The sequence below is a fragment of the Lissotriton vulgaris genome, chromosome 8 (genome assembly GCF_964263255.1).
Source record: "Lissotriton vulgaris chromosome 8, aLisVul1.2, whole genome shotgun sequence".
NCBI classification, from domain to species: Eukaryota; Metazoa; Chordata; class Amphibia; order Caudata; family Salamandridae; genus Lissotriton; species Lissotriton vulgaris.
Genome location: NC_141696.1, coordinates 1,224,224,498 through 1,224,246,988, shown reverse-complemented (window position 1 = coordinate 1,224,246,988; position 22,491 = coordinate 1,224,224,498). Strand labels below are relative to the sequence as shown.

The 22,491-nt window shown below is 42.9% G+C and overlaps 1 protein-coding gene across 1 annotated transcript in view; it reads left to right on the top strand.

Annotated features, from left to right (window-relative positions):
* Positions 1-22,491, top strand: part of KL (klotho) — a 287,172-nt gene that overhangs the window by 236,383 nt on the left and 28,298 nt on the right. The window contains exon 4 of the mRNA XM_086935122.1: positions 1,164-2,277. Coding sequence (XP_086791248.1) covers positions 1,164-2,277 — 1,114 coding nt within the window. The remainder of the gene's footprint in view (positions 1-1,163; positions 2,278-22,491) is intronic.

Here is a 22,491-nt window from a genome sequence, read left to right as displayed (position 1 = left end):
AGTTTTGCGCCCCCGGTGCGTCACTTTTTGTGACGCACCAGCGGCGTAAAATATGCGCCTTGTTGCGCCATATTTAAAAAGTGACGCATCTAGGTAGATGCGTCACTTTTTAAACCCCTGCGCCACATTATACCTGCGTCAGGTATAATGTATGCAGAGGGGGGCGTTCTCCCGCAAAAAGTCTCGTAATAGTGACGCAGTGAAATTTATGAGATTTCACTGCGTCACTTTTAGGATGCTGTTGTGTCAAAATCTTGCGCCTGCCTCACAGCAGGTGTAAGACTGACGCAGGCCCTTTCACATGTGGCTTTCCCCATGTGGAAGGACGCATTGCTGAAGTTGCGTCACTTTTGTGACACACTCCAGCAATGCATCACTTTTGCGCTTACAGATACGTCAGAAATACTGACGTATCTGTAAGTCCTTGCGACATGATGCGTCATACATTAAATATGACGCATCATTGGTGTTGCAAGGAGTGCGCAGTGAAAAGTGACGCATCGCTGTTTTCACGCAGCGATGTGTCACTTTTCATAAATGAGGCCCCTGCTCCGTAAGCCATTCTTATAGTTTTGGGTGGCCTGGGATGGTTTGAATTGTCAGACTTGTAGGAGTGTGAATGCAAGTAGTTGTGCTGGTACTGGCATTGTCAGCGCTGGCAGGGGATATTGTTGGTTTAAGTTGCAATGCCTCCTGAAGAGGGCCCAGGCACTTCTGTTCTAACAAATTAAGCACAGGGGCCGTCTTTGCTTGCACTGCCTTGTGTACGTTCAGCCCTGTCAAGTTTCCAAGGTCCTTGCAGTCTGTGTTTCTCCAAATGCAGTCTTGCGTATACTATTATAAAATAGGACTGGAACACCACGTCTTTCATAGACCAAGGAAACTTGGCAGTTTTCTATGTTACACAATTCTTTTTCACTGAGATACAATAAAAGTAGTGAAAGTATTATTTTATGTTTGTAAGGTACTCACACAGGTGATTTTAACTGTCCCTACTGATAGAGAATATAAATGATGCATCTTGTTAATCGCTGTTCATTTAACCAAGCAATACGGTGTTGAATGATGCTGTGACCAGACCAGAGAGCATTGAGCCTACCATCCTTCATTTGGTTCCACATAGAGTAATTATCTTTAATTCCCATCTGTTTTTTTCATTGTAGGTTGATACAACCCTATCCCAATTCAGTGATCCTAATATCTACGTATGGGATTTCAATGTCAGCAAGAAGCTTATAAAAGTGGGCGTCATCAGCCAGAGGCGCAAACCTCACTGTGCAGATTTTGCTTCCATCCGGCGCCAAATCGCTCTTCTCCAAGAAATGCACGTGAACCACTTTCACTTTTCACTCACATGGTCTTGGATTCTTCCACTAGGGAACCTAACACTTATCAACCATACAATGCTTCACTACTACCAGTGTTTTGTCAGTGAACTAGCTAGAGTCAATATCACTCCAGTTGTTGCCCTGTGGCAGCCGACTACTTTGAATCAGGGACTCCCCCTTGCACTCTTCAAGCATGGAGCCTGGGAAAATGTTGAGACGGTCAATGCCTTTGTGGATTATGCTAGACTCTGCTTTCAGCACCTTGGCAGCCATGTTGGAGTGTGGATCACGCTCAATGAACCCTACATGAGAAACATCACATACACTTCAGGGCACAATTTGCTGAAGGCGCATGCACTAGCATGGCACCTCTATGACAAAGAATTTAGGAAAACTCAAAGAGGTAAGATTTCAATAGCCTTGCAAGCAGATTGGGTGGAACCTGCTTGCCCCTTCTCCCACAATGACAAGGAAGCAACCAAAAGGATTCTGGAGTTTGATATAGGTTGGCTTGCTGAACCAATATTTGGTAATGGTGATTATCCACGTGTGATGAGAGAATGGCTGAGCCAAAGGAACAGCTTTGATCTTTACAACTTCTATTTGCCAAACTTTTCTGATGAGGAAAGAAAACTCATTCAGGGATCATTTGACTTTTTTGCCTTGAGTCATTACACCACTACGCTTGTCTACTGGGAAAAGGAAGATGTGTCAAAGTACGACCACTATTATGGAGTACAGCCAATAAATGATATCACATGGCTCTTTTCACCAAAGAGGATGGCTGTGGTCCCCTGGGGACTACGCAAAGTTCTTAATTGGGTCAAATCAAAATATGGAAAGATTCCAATTTATATTTTAGCCAACGGCATTGACGATGGCCAGAATTTGATCCAGGACAAACTGCGAGTGTACTATATAGAGAATTATATCAATGAGGCACTAAAAGGTAAGACTCTTGTAAACTACTATTGAATGACGTAAAGAGATAAAATGCTTGCACGCTTTTGCATTGTACAAAAAATTGTAAGTAGAAAAAATTGAGTAAAAATGCACAGACAAGGACAGTGTCCGATGGTGACATTTGAAAGTGGTGGGTGTAAAAGTTAGGTATGCCTTTTATGTAGCGAGTAAAGCGAGCTTGCTCAATGGTCGAATGTGGTGTTTGGGGGAGGGGGTCCTCCCCTTAAGAAAACTTGAAAAAGGATGCCATTTTAAGAAAATCTTAAAGAATTTTGTGAGAAAGCAAGGAGGTTTATAAAGCAATTGTGAATGTGTAGTCTTGCAATATTTAACCACAATAAATACTGCCCCATATCTTACTGCTTTAAAATGTTCAACAGAGTCTGTAGTGTGCAAGTGGTGCAGCGCAACAACTTCAGGCCCTTTAAAGTGTGTGCTTGATCAATGTCTTGCAATGTGTGAGGCATCCTCTTTGTAAGAAACTTTTCTAACCAGGCTTGGGGAAGCACGCACATCTTCAGGCTGCAATTAGTCATACAGAAAAATGTGTAGATGGGACATTAGCTGAAAGGAAAAAAGTGGGGCTCTTTAAAAGGGACTTGGCTGAAACATGAAAATACATTTCTGTGATTCCCATAGCGTACCACCTGACTGGTATTTTGGTTTCTCCCTGAGCTTTCTCTTATTGCATCAAGACATATAACACAACAACTGACATACACCTAAAACCTGCCAGGAGTATTGGCTTTGTCAAGTGTTGTTCGCTGTTTAAGATCAATGAATATGAGTAATGATTTAGTGATAAATAATTAATATTGAAAATGTTTAAATTCTGAAATTGTGAGACTGTGAATTAAATATTATTGAGGCCAGTGGAAGGAGTATTGGTGTTCAGTTATGTGTACTTTATGTTAGACATGTATGCCCTTTCCTCTCCACATCTCATCCCTCTGCATATCTTTTACCTCACCTAGTTCCTCTTCGGCACCCTCTTTTCACTTTCTCCTGAATGCACTGCCTTTCATCTCCTTCCCTTCACAGCCCCAATACATACAATGCACTTATTCACATGTAAATACTTTATTTTCATTTGCATTCACTTTGTCGATATTTTTACAACTTTGTATCTCCTTCACACACATTTACACAGAATTTCAATTTCAACTGAATACGTGACCATTGCTCTGTATGCTCTGCAGCAATGTCAACCAACTGACAGGCACTGTAAGAAACAAGCACTGCTTTAAGCCTTAGCACCAGAGTTCTCAATCTCTGCCCATTATAAACACCTAGCGCGACTCAAAGTATGCTCTATATAAGACTAATAAAATGCACAAAAAACACATCAACACAACATGATGGAAATAGTTAACAATCTTAGGGAGCGCACAATTAAGTAAAACATGTGAAATAGAAACAGAAACGAAATTGCTGACATGCGCATTAACTCAACATTTTAAAAATTAATTGTTAGGAAATCCATCAGTGTTTTGGACATTAATGTTAATGGCATGGATAAAGGCCAGACAGCATCCCCTTTCAAGGCCTGTTTTAATTACATTTAACAGAGCCAGACACCAGAATTACATAACCACAAACATCAAGCTTGCTATTGCATCTGGGCCTCAGTTATGAGGATTTGCCATAGGGCAGCGCCGCAGGTCTTTCTGCTGCACTGCACTACAGCAAAAGAAAAATGCAGAAAGGTGCAGCATCTATCAGATACGGTGCATTCCTGTCTTTTACCCCTGTGCCGGTGCACAATGGGCTGCCGAGCGCCAACCCAAGGCACTCTTTGCAAGGGTGCCTGCATTACAGAGATGATTATTTGTTATGCAGGAAGGGAAACCTTCCTGCATAAAAACAATCACAAGAGGCTTTTTCCTCTTTCTATGCTGTGCTGCATGCCGCACATGTGGAAAAAGGAAAAACAATGAGAAATAAAGATATTTCTTCTCGTTGTGCCTCCCTTAAACCTCCCCTGGCGAGGCATACGTTTTTGCCGCTGCCTCAGATTTACGATTTCTCGTAAATCTGGTACAGTGTCAAAAAGCCATGAATGTTGCGAGGAATGCCCCCAGCCACACCTGTTACACGCCCCTTTAACGCAGAAAACTGTGTTAAAGGGAATTATATTTACAAAGCAGCAGTAATCCCCAAAAAGTGGCTTAGTGCTGCCTCATAAATAAGGAGGAGGCTCCTGCGCCACAAAGCGTCACAAAAAGGGACGTTATGGCTGCGCAAGGGGCCTCAAAAATTAGGCCCTCTTTCTTTAAAATCCAACCATGTCCAGAGTAGGGATAAAACCTTCTAGAACTATTGCACCAGTCAAGCTAAATAAATGAGGATCTCAATAGGCACCAAGTATGCGTGTCATATTCTTGGCAGGTGTACTCATAGCATGTAATATTTTTTTTTATTTTTCTTGCATTCCATAAAGCAGGAAACTAAAATTACATATTTCTCCCTTTCCACTTGACTCGGATATCTAGACTAAGTATGGGCGGAAAATCCGTGCCGCTCGCGGATTTTGCGGATTTTCGGTAAATTCGCAATCCGCGAGATTCGCGAATTTCCCGCAAAATCCGCAAATCCACGAGCAGCGGATTTTATGGCTTGCTCGCACTGTTCGCGTGAGTTCGCGGCTTCCCAGTTCAACTTCGCGCCCCGCGAATAAGCGCTAAATTGCAGAAATACAATCTTAGCAAAACTGAAACTACTTACCAGGTTCAAAAGTTCAAGCTCATCATTAGTAGCCATTTCCTGTAGTGCTTCCTGAGGGGCCCCTCCAGAGTTCAGTTGCCTACTTGCAACTATTATGTGACCCTGCTCTTACCCTCAGAATAGTTATACATATGCCACAAAGGTCCTGATTTACAGCTAAGGGAGACAAGCAGGAGCCAGGCTGGAAGTTCAAATCCAGTGACACATTAATCAGCCCCTAATTCATTATTGTCAGTTGGGGCAGGGCAGGTGTTGTAACTAATTTTGCAACAATGAAAGCACTTAGCAAGTGCAAAAGATCACTAATCAGGAAGCACTAAGGAAGCAGGTGCCAGCTAAAAAAATATTCTGTGACACATTAATCAGCCCCAAATTAATTCAGGTCACTTGAGGCAGGGAAGGTGTGCTTTGCTTTGCCACAATAATGTACACTGGACAACCAGAGGGTGCTGTGATGAAACAGAGGGTGGCATGGGTGGGCCAGAGGGTGGCATGAGTAGTCAGAGAGTGGCAGTGGTGACAGAGGGTGGCAGTGATGAAGAAGAGTGTCCCAAACAGGCTGGATACGTAGAAACAACAAGTTTGCAAAACTTGCGACCCGACAGGTAAGTTCGCGTTTGCGAAATTGTACAAAACCCTCGCGAACTGGCAGAAACCCGCGCGAACACACAAAAAAAAAATCCGCAAATTCGCGAGAATTCGCGGATTTTGCGGATTGCGAGTTCGCAAATCCGCAAAATTCGCGAACGCGAGATTCGCAAAATTCGCCCATGCTTAATCTAGACCAACTCCACAAGGGAGCAAAAGCCCTGCACGTCTTTTGGATCAACTTCATCTGGGATCAAATACAGCAGCTCCACTTCCAAATGGACCAGCGACCTACAGCCATGGCATGATGTGTCACAGTGGGGGAGGTCAGCATTACCAGGTGTCTCATCACAATATATCTAATACAAGTGGAGCACAAGACACTGAATCTCACAACGCTCGCAACCAGTCCAACTACCCTGTGACAAATGGGGAAAGGTGGGATCTACACCTGTGCATGATGGACGTCTGGCCTCACACAGAGATGCAGCTTGCAATGCAAGAAACTGTGATGCCAGCAGCGTCACTAGCCTACAGTCAGAAGCACAATAGACTACCATGGCACTGAAGGGCTTTAATCACACTTCAGAAAGATGCTTTACTGATTGACGTCCGGCTCCTTGTTTAGAGCGGGGTATGGCAGGCAGCCTGGGATCAGGCAGCCCAGATAAAAATACATCCATTTATTTAGAGATATGAGCTTATCTCTAAATAAATGGATGTAGTTAATATTTTTTGCTGTAAAGATGTAGGAATTTCAGAGGGGTACAGCCCCAGAGGTCTAATGTAGAAACCGCCCCTGGGCAAGGATAATGAGTATAAAACAGGCAATAACAATAGCTCTGGTCAGCGTTACAGGACCTTAGATTTTTTTTGGGCGAAAGAATTGCAACTTGTTATGAGGAATACAAAACCGTGCTTTGCCTGCTGAAATCTTTGAAGGACATTGGGGGCAGGCTGGGAAGAGACGGTCCATAAAAAGGAATATTATAAACATTGGCCAAGCATCTAGGTCAGGTCTTTTAGATTCCAGTAGAAAAGTGCAATGATGTATTCTCAAGTAAACAACATAGTTCATTTGTGCATATGCGCATTGGTGCTATGGCAGTCCAGTGTAATGACGTGTATGTGTTTATGCACCACTAACCATACACGTGTTACAATATTACATGTGCATCATTTCTATTTTAATTTACAGTTATTGGACTGCTAGCATCAATAAATATGTTTGCTGTGTGCTAATGCACATTTTCTAAAAGGAGCAGCTTGGCAGGAAATTGTACAGTCCGGATCCTCCAAAAAAGGAAAAGTAGGAAGAAAGCAAGTCATTAAATTGAAAGGATGGTAAGGAAGCTATACTCCAAGAAGGGAAAAATTCAATAAGAAGAAGGAAGGCCACTTAATTACAAACGAGCAAATGAGAGTGGCAAGAAGTCAACAAATGTACGTAAGGGGCTGGCCCAAAAGTCACAATATGGATTGGTACTGTCTAAAATCAGCTAAAATGTATTTGTAGCCAAGACCTAAAAACTAAATAGAAGCAGAGATATTGTGCATCAAAAATGCAGGAAGAGAGTAGTATGGATAGAAGAAAACCAGAAAAGTGGAAATGGCTTTTATGGATGGCCATTTCCATGCCACAAATAATGGAAGGAACAAGAAAAAATTAGATTAGAGGAATACATCCATTGGGAAGGCATTAATGCTTAGCAATGATTTTTATTAGTATTTTGACATAAAAGAGACACACAATTCTTAATAATCATCCCTGCATCTCCTGCCCAATAAAACTATTTATTTGGAGTGTGTTCCTCAAAATCAAGATGTAGGTAGCAATTAATCTGATGCATGGTTCAATAACTATTTCCTAATCTTAGATATTGTCTTCTCAAATGAGACAGTTAGCCAATGAGATACATCTCTCTGGTATACGTCAGTATCCTGGCATGGAGGACGAAACATGCTTCTTAGGTGGAAATATTCGTACAAATAGACCAAAAAAATACTAGAAATTCGAATTAATTGTAGTACTCTGCACACAAGTACAACAAGTGATTTGAATTTACATATCCAATTAAACTGGTATTGCTGATTAGAGGGTAGCCTCTGTCTCCTTATTTCTGACGGGGGTTATATGACAACCTAACCCAAAAACCCAAAAGTTAAACAATATTCATCTTTTAGACTTTTTTCTCATGATTCTGACTTAAGAATGTGTATCTTCAACATGTAACAAAATATAATTAATGTCTTGCTTTTTTATTAGAAATACAAATAATATTGTTTTTCTCATCCAGGGTGCCACTCAGGTTTTAACACGGTGGGTTTTTGAACAACATAAAAGATGTAAAGGAGGAACACTTAGTCCAAGTCCAAATTGACTTGTACAGGAGTGTTGTCACATTGATATCCTCCACTATGCTTTTTACCTGTTTAGTTGATTTCAAGGCGGCTTTCAACAGGGTCTTGCGCGATTTACTTTGGCAGAAATTAACAAATATTGGGATCCCAACTAACATTCTGAGAGCAAATCAACTTTTCTATACTGACGCATGGCTACGTGTAAAGCTGGTAGATGGACCTAAACTCTCATGGAAGATATACATGACAACGGGTTTGAAACAAATGTGTGTGCTCGCTCCGCCTGTTCAACATTTATACCTCAGACTTGTCATATATTTTACATTGCCAAAATGATCACATGGTGGTCTTTCTATGACAAACATTCTGGTCACCGACAATTTTCTTCTACTGAGCCTGACACCCTTAGGGCTGCAGCATCTTTTTTAAAAAGTCTCTCCACCTACATGTGACAGAATAAATTAGAAGCAAACCTCGCAAAAACCAAAGTAGTTACATTCACAAAGAAAATTAGAACACCTGGCGCTTGGACTATTGGCGGTTTCTGGCTTTGTTTACCTTGCAGTACGGCTTATTCGAAATGGTTTTTGATCTAGTGGCTCCTTTACTTTGCACATGGAGGCCATGAAGTCAAAGGCTTCAGTTACCTGCCTAACATCAGGCTTTCAACAGCTCGCAAAAACTCTGCTCAGTCCCATTTTCAGACCCTTACAGAAGGTGATGGCAGCGAACCTTATACCCATTATAGCATGCGGCTCTGAAATTTATTGGAGAGAAAATGGCAAAACACTTGGACCTACTAACTGCCAAGACTTACCGTTCAACATTCAAACTTCCAAATTATATTACACTGGGCCAGCTGCATCTTAAATTTAGTCTTACGAACCTCAGCTGGGCTATTGACCATGGATATCCATTTCATTTGAAATTATCATGTATATGCATGTATAGGAAGACGCACCTCTTTCCAAAGTAGTTGGGGCTCAGCTTCGCCGGGTCCCCTGGAGCTCCTTGCTTGACAAATTGGTGTGCGGGCGTGGTTGTCTGTCTTCACAGCGCGGGGACTCACTGTTCCAAGTGAAACCAGGCGCTTTATAAAATGTATTATTATTATGTCTGCGTCTTGGGGCCCGGCCAACCCAGGACCAGATCCCTCCCTGATCCAGAATAACTGAAGGTGATGAGTGCAGACTTGTGGGAATGGAAAGGCATCAATGATCCGTATCCTATGTGTCTGCTCGGAGTTACTGCTTGAAAGATGGAAATTACTGCCCCACCCCCCTTATTCAAGCTGGAATAAGAACTTGCAGACAAGCACTCAGGCAAGGCCTAAACCTAGTACACACACGCCTAAATATAAGGGTTGTCATATTTGTACAGCCATTTGTGGCAAAAGTAAAGGCCTTCACCAGCGAGAACAAGACCAACAAATATATATTAAAATTATATATGATTTAAATTAGCTAATCCATTGGAACCAGGCCACATTTGTAACATCGGTAGGACCGGGACATTGTAATATTCTGTTGACCGTTACCCTAATACACCACCTGTTTTACCGAATTGTTTTTTTACTGCAATGGATTTAATGTGTTTTTATTTGTAATGGTTTTAATTAGCAATGCACTTTATTAAGATATCTGAGTCTGTAGGAGGTAAGCAATGTCTTTGCTGCCTGGGATCATGCCTAGCCAGTCAGTGTGCACACGCCCTCCATTTGTTGTACTCACAACTTACAGAAGAGTTCTACCGGTTGGACCGTCTCCTAGCTCCCAGGATCTTGATTCATTTCTCTCCTCTGAATGGATAGCTCCTTTGGTTACTGCATCTCAAAGTTTCTGGTGCTGCATAGCAAATCCGACCCCAGTAGACTCCGATTGATCTCTTCCTGCTGGATACGCGCTGCACCAGTTGCATCCCCTACTTTCCAGTTTCCTGAATAACTGGAGAACAATTCTCAAAGCTATTTATGATTACCTGACGTTGTGCTACAGGAGTACTACTTTACATACTCCAAAAAGCCTTTGTGAATTGACCAGCTCCCTATTAGTAGTAGTACAAAGGGGTCACAGTACTTTATATTTTTATTAATTGCACATACGCATTCAAAGAATATTCCCATTTTAAATGATTTGGGCCAAGAGCACAAAGGCTGGTATGAGTCTGTGTAGTAGTCCTAAAGGAATTTAAAGTCACTAATAAATGCCTCTGTCAATGGCCCCATTTTGGTTACAGCCGCCTAACTTTGGGGAAGCCGGCGGACTGCCATCGAGCATACCGCCCGTTCTTCACTCGGATCGCGAGTGAGGTAGCACTGACTCCATGCTAAAGACCGTGTGACTAAAAGCGCATACGTGGTAGCGGTCTGGATAGAATATACTGGCCCACGAATTTCGTATCCCTCCCAGCGGGGCACTACCATTTACAGGATAGGTACTTATGGAAACAACGTCAAACCTATCGGAATAGGACTTCAAGGCACCAGCCCTTCACCATACCATCTCTCCGCGAATTATAGGAGAAACATGAAGATCCTCTGAAAAGGTGTGCACCTCACCTATCATTATTGTTTAAAAAGCACATACAGGCAATACATTGTTTATGTCCTGATGATGATCCCAGTTCACTAGGAGCCGGGGATCGAAACGCCGTCGACACTTTTCCAAATTCTGTAACTTTCCCATCGTGTTGACACTGTTACATGAATTGGTTGTCTGAACTTGCTGTGCGAATATGCTATTGATGCAAGGGACAGTTGGCTCCCATGTTCTTTTTGCCTGATATTCTTTACACTCTTTTTCTTGCTTTTTCCCTACCCCTTAATTCTCTCTGATTGTACTTTTGGATTGGTACAGGCTTGTACCCTACCAACTCTTCCATTAGACCTCTCTGATGGTCTTTTAAAATTGTTTATATTTAAAATAAAATTTCAGGCCCGGCTGGGTACTGAAAACACGAGTCAATATAGTACTGATTGGAGTCTATATTTGCATCTGTTTCTGTGAAAACCTAATCCTATGGACCACTGTTTTTCATAATAACCCATTTTGGTTACAGCCGCCTAACTTCAGTGAGTGGTACTGATTCCGGCTACGGGCATTGGTCAAGGATCGCACTCTGCACACCTACTCTGGACATGCCCTCACCTTTTCGAGTGCCTCCCTACTACAACTTACTTTACCATGGAGTTTTTCCTATCTGTTAGTTTCTTGCAGGAGACCCTGGAATAAACCATACTTGTGCTAAGCATGCTATGCATTTGCAGATCCATGAAAAGTTTACAGCTGAGATGAATCTCATTTTCTGATTCCTCCGCTTGTGTTGTTTGTTTTCGTTTTCAGTCCTAATAAAGAGTCATGGATAATCATTCTTTTTGGGACTAAAATATGTTGACACCCGTATGAGTACGTGGGCTAGGGTACTTACCCGATCAATTTAGCAATATTTAATACTTGCAATCTCAGTTTTCTCTTCATCACCATCGAACTCGCTACAACAAATCTATCCATGGATCAATGTGCAAGCTTCCAGCTGCAAGTACTGCATACGTATGGGGAAATATGTTCAGACCTTCTTCTGCCCCAGAAATATCAATATTATGTATTATTTAAAATAGTATTAAACCTAAATAAAATTCAGTGGTTATGTTACAATACCCCCCTGGAAACGTTGCTACATAGGAGGACCATTTAAAGGAATTATAGCCAGTAAAATTGAAATACAGTCGTTTTTTCTTTCAAGGACCACTCTTGCATCACAGAAGACAACATTGTAGGATTTCTACTATGACCTTCTAAATTATCCTATCAGCTTACTGCATTATAACTCTAAAAGTAGGACACACTTTTATGTGAGAGGAGAGGAAGCTCTAAAACCTTGAAATCTTGACCTACCCGCCATGCAGTTGCACATGTGAAGAGTGACCAGAATCTAGCAGGTGGTGAAATGGACATGATAATTGACCTTACATGGTGCTGGTGGGGCAGCAATGCCAGGGTGTGTGGTATGCCGGATGTCCTATTACTTCTATTTTAACATTTTGAAGGAGATAGGTGTTCTGGTTGTACTCTGTTAACTGTATTATTGCTAATTTGCTACTGGCCCATGTTGAGGGTGAAATACATATGTTAAATAAAGCGTTGTTTGCTCTTTAATATGCAATAGCTCATATATTGGCTCCAGTACATTACTCATGCTTCTTCTGCCACACCCAATAGTTTGTTTTGTCCAAAAACAAAAACAGTTTGTGCAGTGGCGGCTTCTCCGTTATGGCAGAGGGGCATCGCCGCCCCCTACTCAAAGTAAGCAGAGGCAAGGAAATAAATAAAATGATAATAAAATGTTTTTACTATTCTTTTATTTTGTGTTCTGCAGGCTGCCTGCCAGCCAAGCCATGGGAGGGGCGGGTACAGATAGAGTGGCACTGCAACTGCGGCACCAGGGGGGAGTGGTGGGAACTGCTAAATGTGCAGGATGGTTTGGCCAGCCCCTAAGGGTCGGCCAAACCGTCATGCGCAGTTAGCCTTTCTCCACCTAGCTGTGTTGTACAGGTGGGTGGAGAAACCAACACAGGCTTCCAGTCTATGTCTGTGCACCAAACCGAGGCACTCATACCAATCCCAGCATGTAAGCAGTGGTGGGATTGGGAGCAGGGAGCCTGCACAGTGTGCACCAGGTTCCTGACAAGGACCCGAGGATCGGACGGCAGGTGGCGGCCGTCCGTTAATTTTTAATTGTCTTTTTTTGCGATCTCCCCCTTCCCCTGCCCCACCACTTCATAGTACGAGCGGCTACTCCTGAGTTTGTGACTCTAGAACTCCCAGAACCAGATGAACTGCACTGGTCATCTGGCTTACGGGGCACTCTGTGTTTCAGGATTCATGCTTTAATTCTCCAGGGATAGCTGCTGTATGACCTGACCTGATCTCCTCCCGAATCACAGCCATAAACATCAACACGCCCGTTCATAATGAATACAAAGAACCAGGTGCACAGCACTGCAACACCATACATTCAATGTAAGCCACCACACCATGCACACTACTGTTGACCTGAGGCATCAAGCAACAGCTGGGTCACAAGAGAAACAACAAAACTGTTTGCCCCATCATAGAACACATTGTATATTTGAACCTGCAGCACCATCGACATACAAACACATCCTATAGTATTTTGTAGATAATTTCGCAGTAATCTGTACACTTTTAAAAAAAGAATTGAATATGGAAACATTTTTCAAAAACACTGTACTACACCATATTTGTTTATATTTAAGTTCAGTGATACTTCCTAGGTAGTACAGTGGTAATCAGTGATATTTAAAAAAATATAGAAACTTATAAATAATTTTCCCTACGTATTACCACTTTAATTAAGTGGTTATAGGTAGGGAAAAATATAAAACCTAATATTTACCTCTATCTAAGGCCCAACCCAGAACACAGGCAAAGTTTACTCAAAACAACATGGCTGCCTTCAAATTTTGTAAAGGTAGTCATTAGCCAATCACATAATGCCTTGTCATTGGCATGTACCACGGTGCTTTCGCAAAATTTTGTGAAACTATAGTGGCCTTAGATATCACTAAGTTAAAAACCCTATAACTTTAAAAATACTTACCCTACTTACCTGTACTACCCAAAAGAATCATATACACACAATATATATATTCAACTGGGCTAACTATCACAAAAGAACACCCACCTTAGTGGGGTGGTGTGAGAGATGGGTATGAGGTGTGAGGAACCCATAACACCATGTTATTTGTTATTTGTTAAGCGCGACACTCACCCCAAGGGATATCAGGTCGCTGATAGCGGTTAACCAGGTTCGACTGAGAGGTAGTTAAGAATCAGTACTTGGGGAATAGGTGAGTTTTTAGTTTTTTTCGGAACAGTAAGTAGCTGGAAGTGAGCCGAAGGTCCGTGAATCAACAAAGCCTCCTGAGTTCCAAAAAAGGAGCACTAACAGTCATGGATTGTGCCATATTCTTCTTTAATTAAGAAAACAAAGTGGTGGAACATGTAAAGACACTAAAAGTATTTCAGCTTGGTAGCCGTGATCATGGGTGCCTCCATTTTACAAAGCAGTGCATGAATAGTAAAAATAAACAAAGAATGGGAAAATCATATCATATATTGCATTAAAGTGCAATGCAGCATAAGTAATTAAAAATTGAGTCAATTTAATATAATGTCCAGTATGAATAACTAAGATAAATAATCCAAAGCAGGACTTTCTCGATGTATAATGTTGGTTGCAATACTATAAAGCCTTAGTGGTGTGGTAAATAAAATTACCGGGACTATTTTTCTATACATTAAATGACAATAAAGGATAGCTCAATAAATGAGAGGCAGAGTCCGTGGTATCTGAGTCATATGGGCTTTAATCAAGATTCTCGAGAACCGGGACATCGAGTTCCATCACCACTAAGGTTCAGGAAGGGACATTCAACATAGTATTAACATCACACATTATATATAGTAAAACAGTATAATTGAAATGAATACAGTAGGCGTAACAAGTAAAAAGAGAGAGATAAGAACACATGGGCGTAAAAGAGGGCGTGTACTGGGGCGTACACGGAGGTGTGTACTGGAAACGTCACAGAAGTGTCATAGGTGGGTGGATGCATAGAAAGATTTCTGCAGGGTCAGCAGAAACCTTTAGCATGGGTGCGTGCGCAACTGAGCATGACGTGGTATTGACGTGTAACTGGGGAAAACTGGGGGGCTTGACTTTAGCACTAGTAGAGGAGACTGGTGTCTGGGATGTCAGAACGACCTGTACCTATAGCATATCTGGTATCTTATGTTTGGAGGATGTTCAATACTGAATGCTAGTGCGTGCATACGTGTCTTGGTGTAAAGCGCGGGGCCATGGGCCTACCATGGTAATGGGTTCAGTAAATCACTTGCAAGGAGGACAGGAAGGCAGGGCCCTTTACTCTGCAGCCGGAAACATGTTTACCTATTTCACTAGACTGGAATGTGTTTTCGAGGAGGCTGAGCAGATAACTGTAGGCAAAATACTGTCTTGGCAGGCAGGCCAGGCCGGGCCGGGCACCGCTTCGCTGGGCAGGAAGTAAGGCAGAGGTCAGGGATGCATACCTAAACTGCAGCTTTCAGAGACAGAAGAAACTCGGAGCCTCAATTAAGGGCCTGGCTCGACTGAGCCAGAAAAACGTGGAAAACGTGTGTTTCGCGTTATTTAAAAGTGCACCATGTAAAGACGTTGGCACCATAGGCCTAAAAGCCTAATTAACGTGGTTTTCTTGGAGGGCTGAATAACTGACATGTTAACGTTGGACGCAAATGCATATGCGTCTTCATGGCAGGGACGGGAAAGGAATTACACGACATACATGGAACATGGGTGCATGGATAGGGTGCGAGTGGGGGGACACATTGATTACCTAAAATATTCTATTTCCTCATTCCCTCCTTGGCCCCTACTCCACCCTATGATATATCTATTTTCATGAGACCATCTATCTGTTCGTATACCATCATTTGCTCATCTTTTTTCATTCTGGAACGGGAACGTGAACTTGGACGGGGAATACAAGCTGTGGCGCACAAGCCGCAAATCGCTGGCCCACATTGTAGACAGAGGCAACAACTGAATACTATAAGGAATACTAGTCCTAGGAACGACAGTACTTTCCATCCCCAGGCTGATATCACACTCCAGAGCCAACCGGACCAAGTCCAGGTACCTGGATTCTGGTGTATCAGGTGAGCTATTTCATGAAGCCTTGTTATTGCCTTATATACTGACGGTGCGTTATTAGGAATGAAAATACAACAACTGGATCCGATCACTCTACAAGCTCCGCCCCTATCGGCCAGGATGACGTCAAGGACAAGGCGGTTTTGAAGAACAACAAGTCTCATAGCAGACTGCTCTTCGGTCAGGTTACCCAAAGCAGAAGTAGTCTCATTCACTACTGCTTCCAAAGTTCTGGTTAATCTACGTATTAATTTACTATTTTGAATGGGGCCTATGAAGAAAAAGAATCCTTTATTGAAATCTGTATATTGTTCCAATGTTGTTTCAGTCTGGTCGACAATCGGGGTCTTGATCTCCCTTCTGTGTCTTACATGCACAAGATGTGAATTTCAATGATAATCAGGTGGGGCTAGAAAAACAGGTGGTAATAGGAACGCGATATAACATGTTCCAATGGCAGACGTACATAGGCTGTCTGACCACATACAAAATAAGAATGGCGGGAAGCTTTGAAAGTAGACTTTCCTTTATCACTGAATTCGACCACAGTATTACAATCACTGTGTCCTAGATGTACTGAACCATTCTTTCTGACGCATAATTCACCTTTCACTGGTAAAACTGAAATAAACGGCAAGTCCGAATTAGTCTCGGACTGAACGTTCAGAATCATGAGGTTAAGTGTAAAATTTCTTAATCCATACACTTCATTTTCTAGATCGGTCCCTGTCCTTTGGGGAAGACCTTCCTTGTCTGGGAAACATGCTTTATACATAACTGTATTCAGATCTCCCCATATCCAATTGCCTTGGGAAACTGTGGACTCACTGTCTAAGGAGGACATTAAAGTAAACCATGCTCCGCACGAACCATTATGTGTAAACGGATAAGGAAAGAGGGGCAGAGCTCCCTTGTATTTCTGATAGGGAGGGAGTCGGCCACATACCCAGCAATTTGTGGCATTGTTGGTCTGGTGAGAATGGTGTAACATACGGATAAAAGTATTGTTGCACATTGCTAATCGATAGGACAGCTCGTGAGGGGGCAGGTCACTGAAAGTGTGTTCTACAGTGTCATTAGAGGAAGTATGTACATGGGAACCAAGAGGAGGGAAGAAAACATGTAGCATTAAACTTATGCATACAATCGATATACTCAGAACAAACATAAAAATTAAAGTAATGACGCATCTGCTGTGCAGGTTTTTGCAATATTTTTCTCTCTTTTCGATTCGCCTATCTCTCTGACTATTTGGGTCTATCTTATACATGTCAGAAACCTGTCTAACCGCTTCACCCGAGGGGGACTTAAACAATTAAACGCTGTCTGACTTACTAGACCTCAGCTTAACTTTATACTCCTGTTGCGGAGTTTTCTCCAACAGGGGGAGTTTAGTGTCTGTATCGGGGCAGTCCTTGGGAAATGTCTTTGGACACAGTCCATGAAATCGTTTGATGTGGCTGGAGTGGAGCCACCCTTTTCTTCCTTCAATCTTCACAGCGGTCCTTGTGGTCATTAACACCAGTTTAGGTTCCTTCCACCTGGGCTCCAGAAGGCTTGAGCGGTCAAAGTTGCGGACCAACACCAGGTCTCCTGGAACAATTTCATGCGGTTTCACTTGGGTGTTGTCCGGGAAGGCAGCGGCGACCTGTGAACGACAAGAGAGTAGTGCAGACATCAAGGAAGCCAGGTAATCTGTCAACATGTTACTATCTACATCTGTAATCTTACGAGGCATAGGCGTACCCCACATATTGGGGGGACGACCGAAGACTACTTCATACGGAGACAGTCCGGTTCTGGAATGAGCTACCATGCGCATGTAAAAGAGGGCAACCGGTAGGGCTACCATCCAATCTACTCCCTTTTCTGCACAGACCTTCGCTAACCGTGTTTTCAGTGTTTGATTATGTCTCTCAACGAGACCAGCTGCTTCGGGGTGTCGTACGCAGTGGAATTTCCACTGGTATCCTAACAGGAGTGATACCTGTTTCATGAGTTCGGACGAGAATGGCTGTCCATTATCAGAGTACACGACACGGGGCAAGCCGTATCGCGGGAAAAATTCACGGACCAACTGTTTGGCTGTAGTTACAGCAGTGTAATCTGGGACTGGGTACGCTTCTGTCCATCTGGAAAGGGCACATACAACTACGAGGACATACTTGAATCCTCGGCATCTGTTCATCTGGATATAATCCATCTGGAGGACTTCAAAAGGATGGTCAGGAGGATGAAATCCACCTTGTTCCACGGGAATGCCTTTGCCTGGATTGAACTGACAACAGATCATACAGGTACGTACTTTCTGTTTTGCTGCTGCACGTAAATGCTTGTTGAACCAGATATTCTGGATGCTGTCTAACATAGCTTTCTCTCCTAAGTGTGCTGGACTATGTGCTGTATTTATGATGACTTGAACCATAGAGTCGGGGAGAAACCAAGTGGCTTTTCCCTTCGTCATCCATCCCTGATCTGTCTGGACCCCTCCTTGTTCCGTCCATTTCTTTATTTCGTCTGGAGTTGCATGTGTCTGTATGTCGAGTACATCATGTGTGGGATCCCTGACTGTCATACAATGTGTTGGTGTTGATACTTCAGTTTTTGTCGTGTCAATCGATATGTCTGTTTGAGTCTGAGCTGTAAACTTAGCGGTTCGATCTGCCAGGTCGTTACCCTGGGAAATGGTGTCGGTGACTTTAGTATGTGCTTTGCACTTCATGATGGCTATGGCTGTAGGCAAGTGTATTGCTTCTAACAGAGCTTGAATGAGGGGACCATGCTGTATCTTGGCACCGTGGGAGGTCAGAAAACCTCTCTCTTGCCAGAGGACGCCGAAGTCAGGAACGACTCCGAATGCGTACTGTGAATCTGTGTATATGTTTACTTTCAGGTTCTTAGCTCGTATGCAGGCTTGGGTCAGAGCGATGAGCTCTGCTGCTTGGGCAGACAAGGTATCAATACGATGTGTTTCTATAACTTCAGTTTCAGTAGTCACTGCATATGCGGCTACCAACTCTCCTGTACTTGTTCTCATACATGAACCATCCACGTAAAGTGTCAGGTCCGGATCGGGCAATGCAATGTCTGTCAAGTCTTGTCTGGGTTTCGTTACGGTATTAATGACTTCCACACAGTCATGTGGTATAGGGTCTGCTGTTATCGAGGGCAACAGAGTAGCGGGGTTCAGTATGTTGCAACGTCTGATCTCTATGTGTGGTTGGAACAGTGTCAGTTCATATCCTGTCAGTCGTGCTATGGTCAAGTGTTGAGTCTGTGTCCTGTTTAGGAGAACTTCCACGGAGTGTGGAACCTGTACTGTCAATGGATGTCCTAACACTATGGAATCGCTTTGTCTGATAGCTAGAGCTGTTGCTGCAACTGATTTTAGACACGCAGGCAGAGCCTGGGCTACTGGATCCAATGTACTAGAAAAATAAGCACAAGGCTTGTGTTTTCCTGCTTGATCTTGTGTGAGAACAGATAATGCTGTGCCATCGCGTTCTGTGACAAAAAGTGTGAAAGGTTTACTGTAACATGGTGTCGCTAAAACAGGTGCTTGACATAGGGCTTTCTTCAGTTCATCAAAAGCTTGTGTATGTTCCTGAGTCCAAGGGAGGACAGTCGAAGTCGCTGCCTCCTGTGTTGTCAACTGTATGAGTGGTTTGGCTAGGTATGCATACTGGGGAATCCATTGTCTGCAGTAAGAAGTGAGGCCAATGAAGGCCCGTACCTCCTTTTGTGTCTTGGGCTGTGGAATATGTGCAATTAACTGGATGCGGTCAGGTGTCAACTGTCTACCCCTCTTGGACAGCAAGTGTCCAAGGTATACCACTTGCTGGGCACAGAATTGTAGCTTCGAAGGGGACACTTTATGCCCCTTTTCGGCCAGAAAATACAAGACTGTCAGTGATGCGCGCTCGCAATCTCGTTCTGTTCGTGCTGTGATCAATAGATCATCCACATACTGGAGCAGGGCAGTGTCAGTAGGCATGTGAATACAGTCTAGTTGTCGTTTCAGTGCTTGGCTGTAAATACTCGGCTCTCTGTGAATCCTTGAGGTGCACGTGCAAATTTGAAGCTTCGGCCATTTAAACAGAATCCGAAGAGATACTGGCTTTCCGAATGAATGGGGACACTAAAGAAGGCGTTCTTGAGATCGATAACAGTAAAGAACGCTGCTTCGGAATCAATGGCAGTCAATAGAGAAGAAATGTCTGGAACCACTGGGTACTGAGGTATAATGCATTTATTTAATTCTCGAAGGTCGATCACCAGTCTGTAGACCGGTGGTGCATTCGGGTCAGTTCGTTTAAGAATCGGGATGATCGGAGAGTTACATACATTGGAATCGGTTTCTACAACCACTCCTTGAGCAATGAGCTTGTCAATAATTTTCAGTAAGGCCACTACAGCCTCAGGCGGTAACTTGTATTGTCGGATTCGTGGCAGTACAACTCCTGGTTTGAGAGTGACACGATAAGGTGTAATGTGCATACAACCTACATCAGTTGGACCTTGCGCCCATAAGTGCTGTGGTACATTCTGTAATCGTGGATCAAAATCTCTTAACACATAATGTCCTTTAAAATCACGTAAAAAGAATCTCACTCCCTCCGGAGAACAACAAATCACTGTTCCTAGTGCTTTCAATGTTTTTATACCAAGCAAATTTTCTGGGCATGATTTCGTAAGTAACAAGTCTGTAGTACGAAACAATGGACCAACTTCTAGGGAAACTGGCTTTGAAACTTCGTTAACAATAGGCTTTCCTGAAAATCCCAGGGAAACATTCTGTGAGCCTGAGAGGGGTGCCCCTGGAACCTCGTCATGACTGATGGTAGTTCTGCTCGCCCCTGTGTCAATCAAAAATTTTCTGTCTTTCCCTAATACCTGACTATGTACATAGGGACCCTCTTGATCTACAGGAACCTCGATAAGGGGCAAGCCAACCTCCCTCTCTAGGCTGTTTCATGAGTACTGCTGATAATCGGGGTAATCTGACTGAGCATACTGGTACATTTGCTGTGTGACATGTTGCGCGGCAGCAATGGGTTGGGGTTGGGGTACTGCTACTGTCCGTTGTGTGTTCAGAGGAGTTTGCGTGTTCTGCGGAATATTTTGCGGAACTTGTTCTTGTCTAGGCGGACGCGGTCTTTCTTTCGTCCTACCTGTAGAAATATTGTATTTTAGAACGGCACATTCGTTTATATAGTGACCTGGCTGTTTACAGTAGTTGCAATTCCCTTTAACAGGAGCTGCAGGATGACTAGTCTGTGTCGTACCCCTCTTCTGACCATCAGCTGGGGCGGACTGGGCAACTAGTACTTTCATTTTCGTGTCTTTAATACGTCTCTGTTCATGTTCGTGTTCCTCTCTGATTCGATTCTGGTGGTACTGTAACATTTGTAACATTTGGGAAGGGGTATTAGCTTGCCATGTACTCTCGACCTTCAGTACTCTGTTTTTAACCTGTGGTAAGGAATTCTCGACTAATTTGGTCACAAAAAGATGTGGATACGATTCACTACTCGTTTTCAGGCCGCTGTTAATAATAAAACATTTCTCGAATCTAGAATAAAAATCACTAGTGTCTTCGTCTTGTTTCTGTTTGCAGGCTGAGATAGCATCCCAGTCTTCCTTTTTCGTAGTTAGTAATCTTGGTAAAACTTGTATTAACAACTCGGGTGATGCTTTGGCTTTTTCCCCAAGACCAGTACCAGGGACTCGTGTATTTTCTTCGTTTTCCAATACTGTCCAATCAATCTTTTTCTCTCCCACCTCCCATTCTTTTTCTTTAAGTTTTTCGTAAATGCCGGCTGGCAACAGAACCTTTAACATTTTAAGGATATCGGGATACGTATACTCCCCCATGAGGAGCATGTCTTTTAATTCACGGTGGAACCCTGCAGGATCTTTATCATGACAGGGCACTAATTTTTTCATTTCCAATAATTCCATTTTGGTCAAGGGTATGTATACAAATACTCGTTGAAGCTCACCCCCTTCCGTCCGGACGGGATGAACTTCTCGTAGAGGATTCTGTCTGTCTATATAAAATGGTTTCCTTACTGGAGGTGGAACCGGAACGAAATGTGGAGTCAGGAAAATTCTGTATTTGTGTCGTTGTTCTAGAATGATATTAATTAAATCGGTACCTAGGCCTCTCCATCTCTTTAGCAGTAATTCTTCCAATAAATTATATAAGGGGCCTGGATCAGAATGCTGACTTTCATACAATTTAATGAGATGTTGAATCATGTACATACCAGCTAGTCGTTGTTCGTCTGGGGAAAGACTCAAAAATGTTTGCGCTACTGAGTCATCTTTATATACACTAGTATTGCCAGCCCATTGGACTGCTGACCGGGCCAGTTCCTGTTCATGCATGGTACTAAGTTCACTGTAACCAATTCGTTGTTTCAGTACCTTATCGGTGGCTTGGAATAGATGTTCAAGAGAACATTGTTCTGGTATGGGAGAAAGAAAACGTTTCTAGTTTTCTAGACGTATGGGTCTGTCAAAGGGTTTGTCAAAAGTTCTCGCCTTACTACATACGCTATTCTATCTGCACTTGCAGTTTCTATATCATTGTCTTCTGAAACGTCATCATCCGCTTTCTCGGCTTCTCTCGCTGCTTTTTCCCTTGCGTGTATGTCTAGAATTTCTTTACGAATCTTTCTGTACATGGATTCTATACAACTTTGTTTACTATGTTTACCATCAGCTATGTTGTCACTCCACTTTATCAGGACCTTCATCTCTTCTTTGTTCTTGCCTGGCTGGTCTTGTT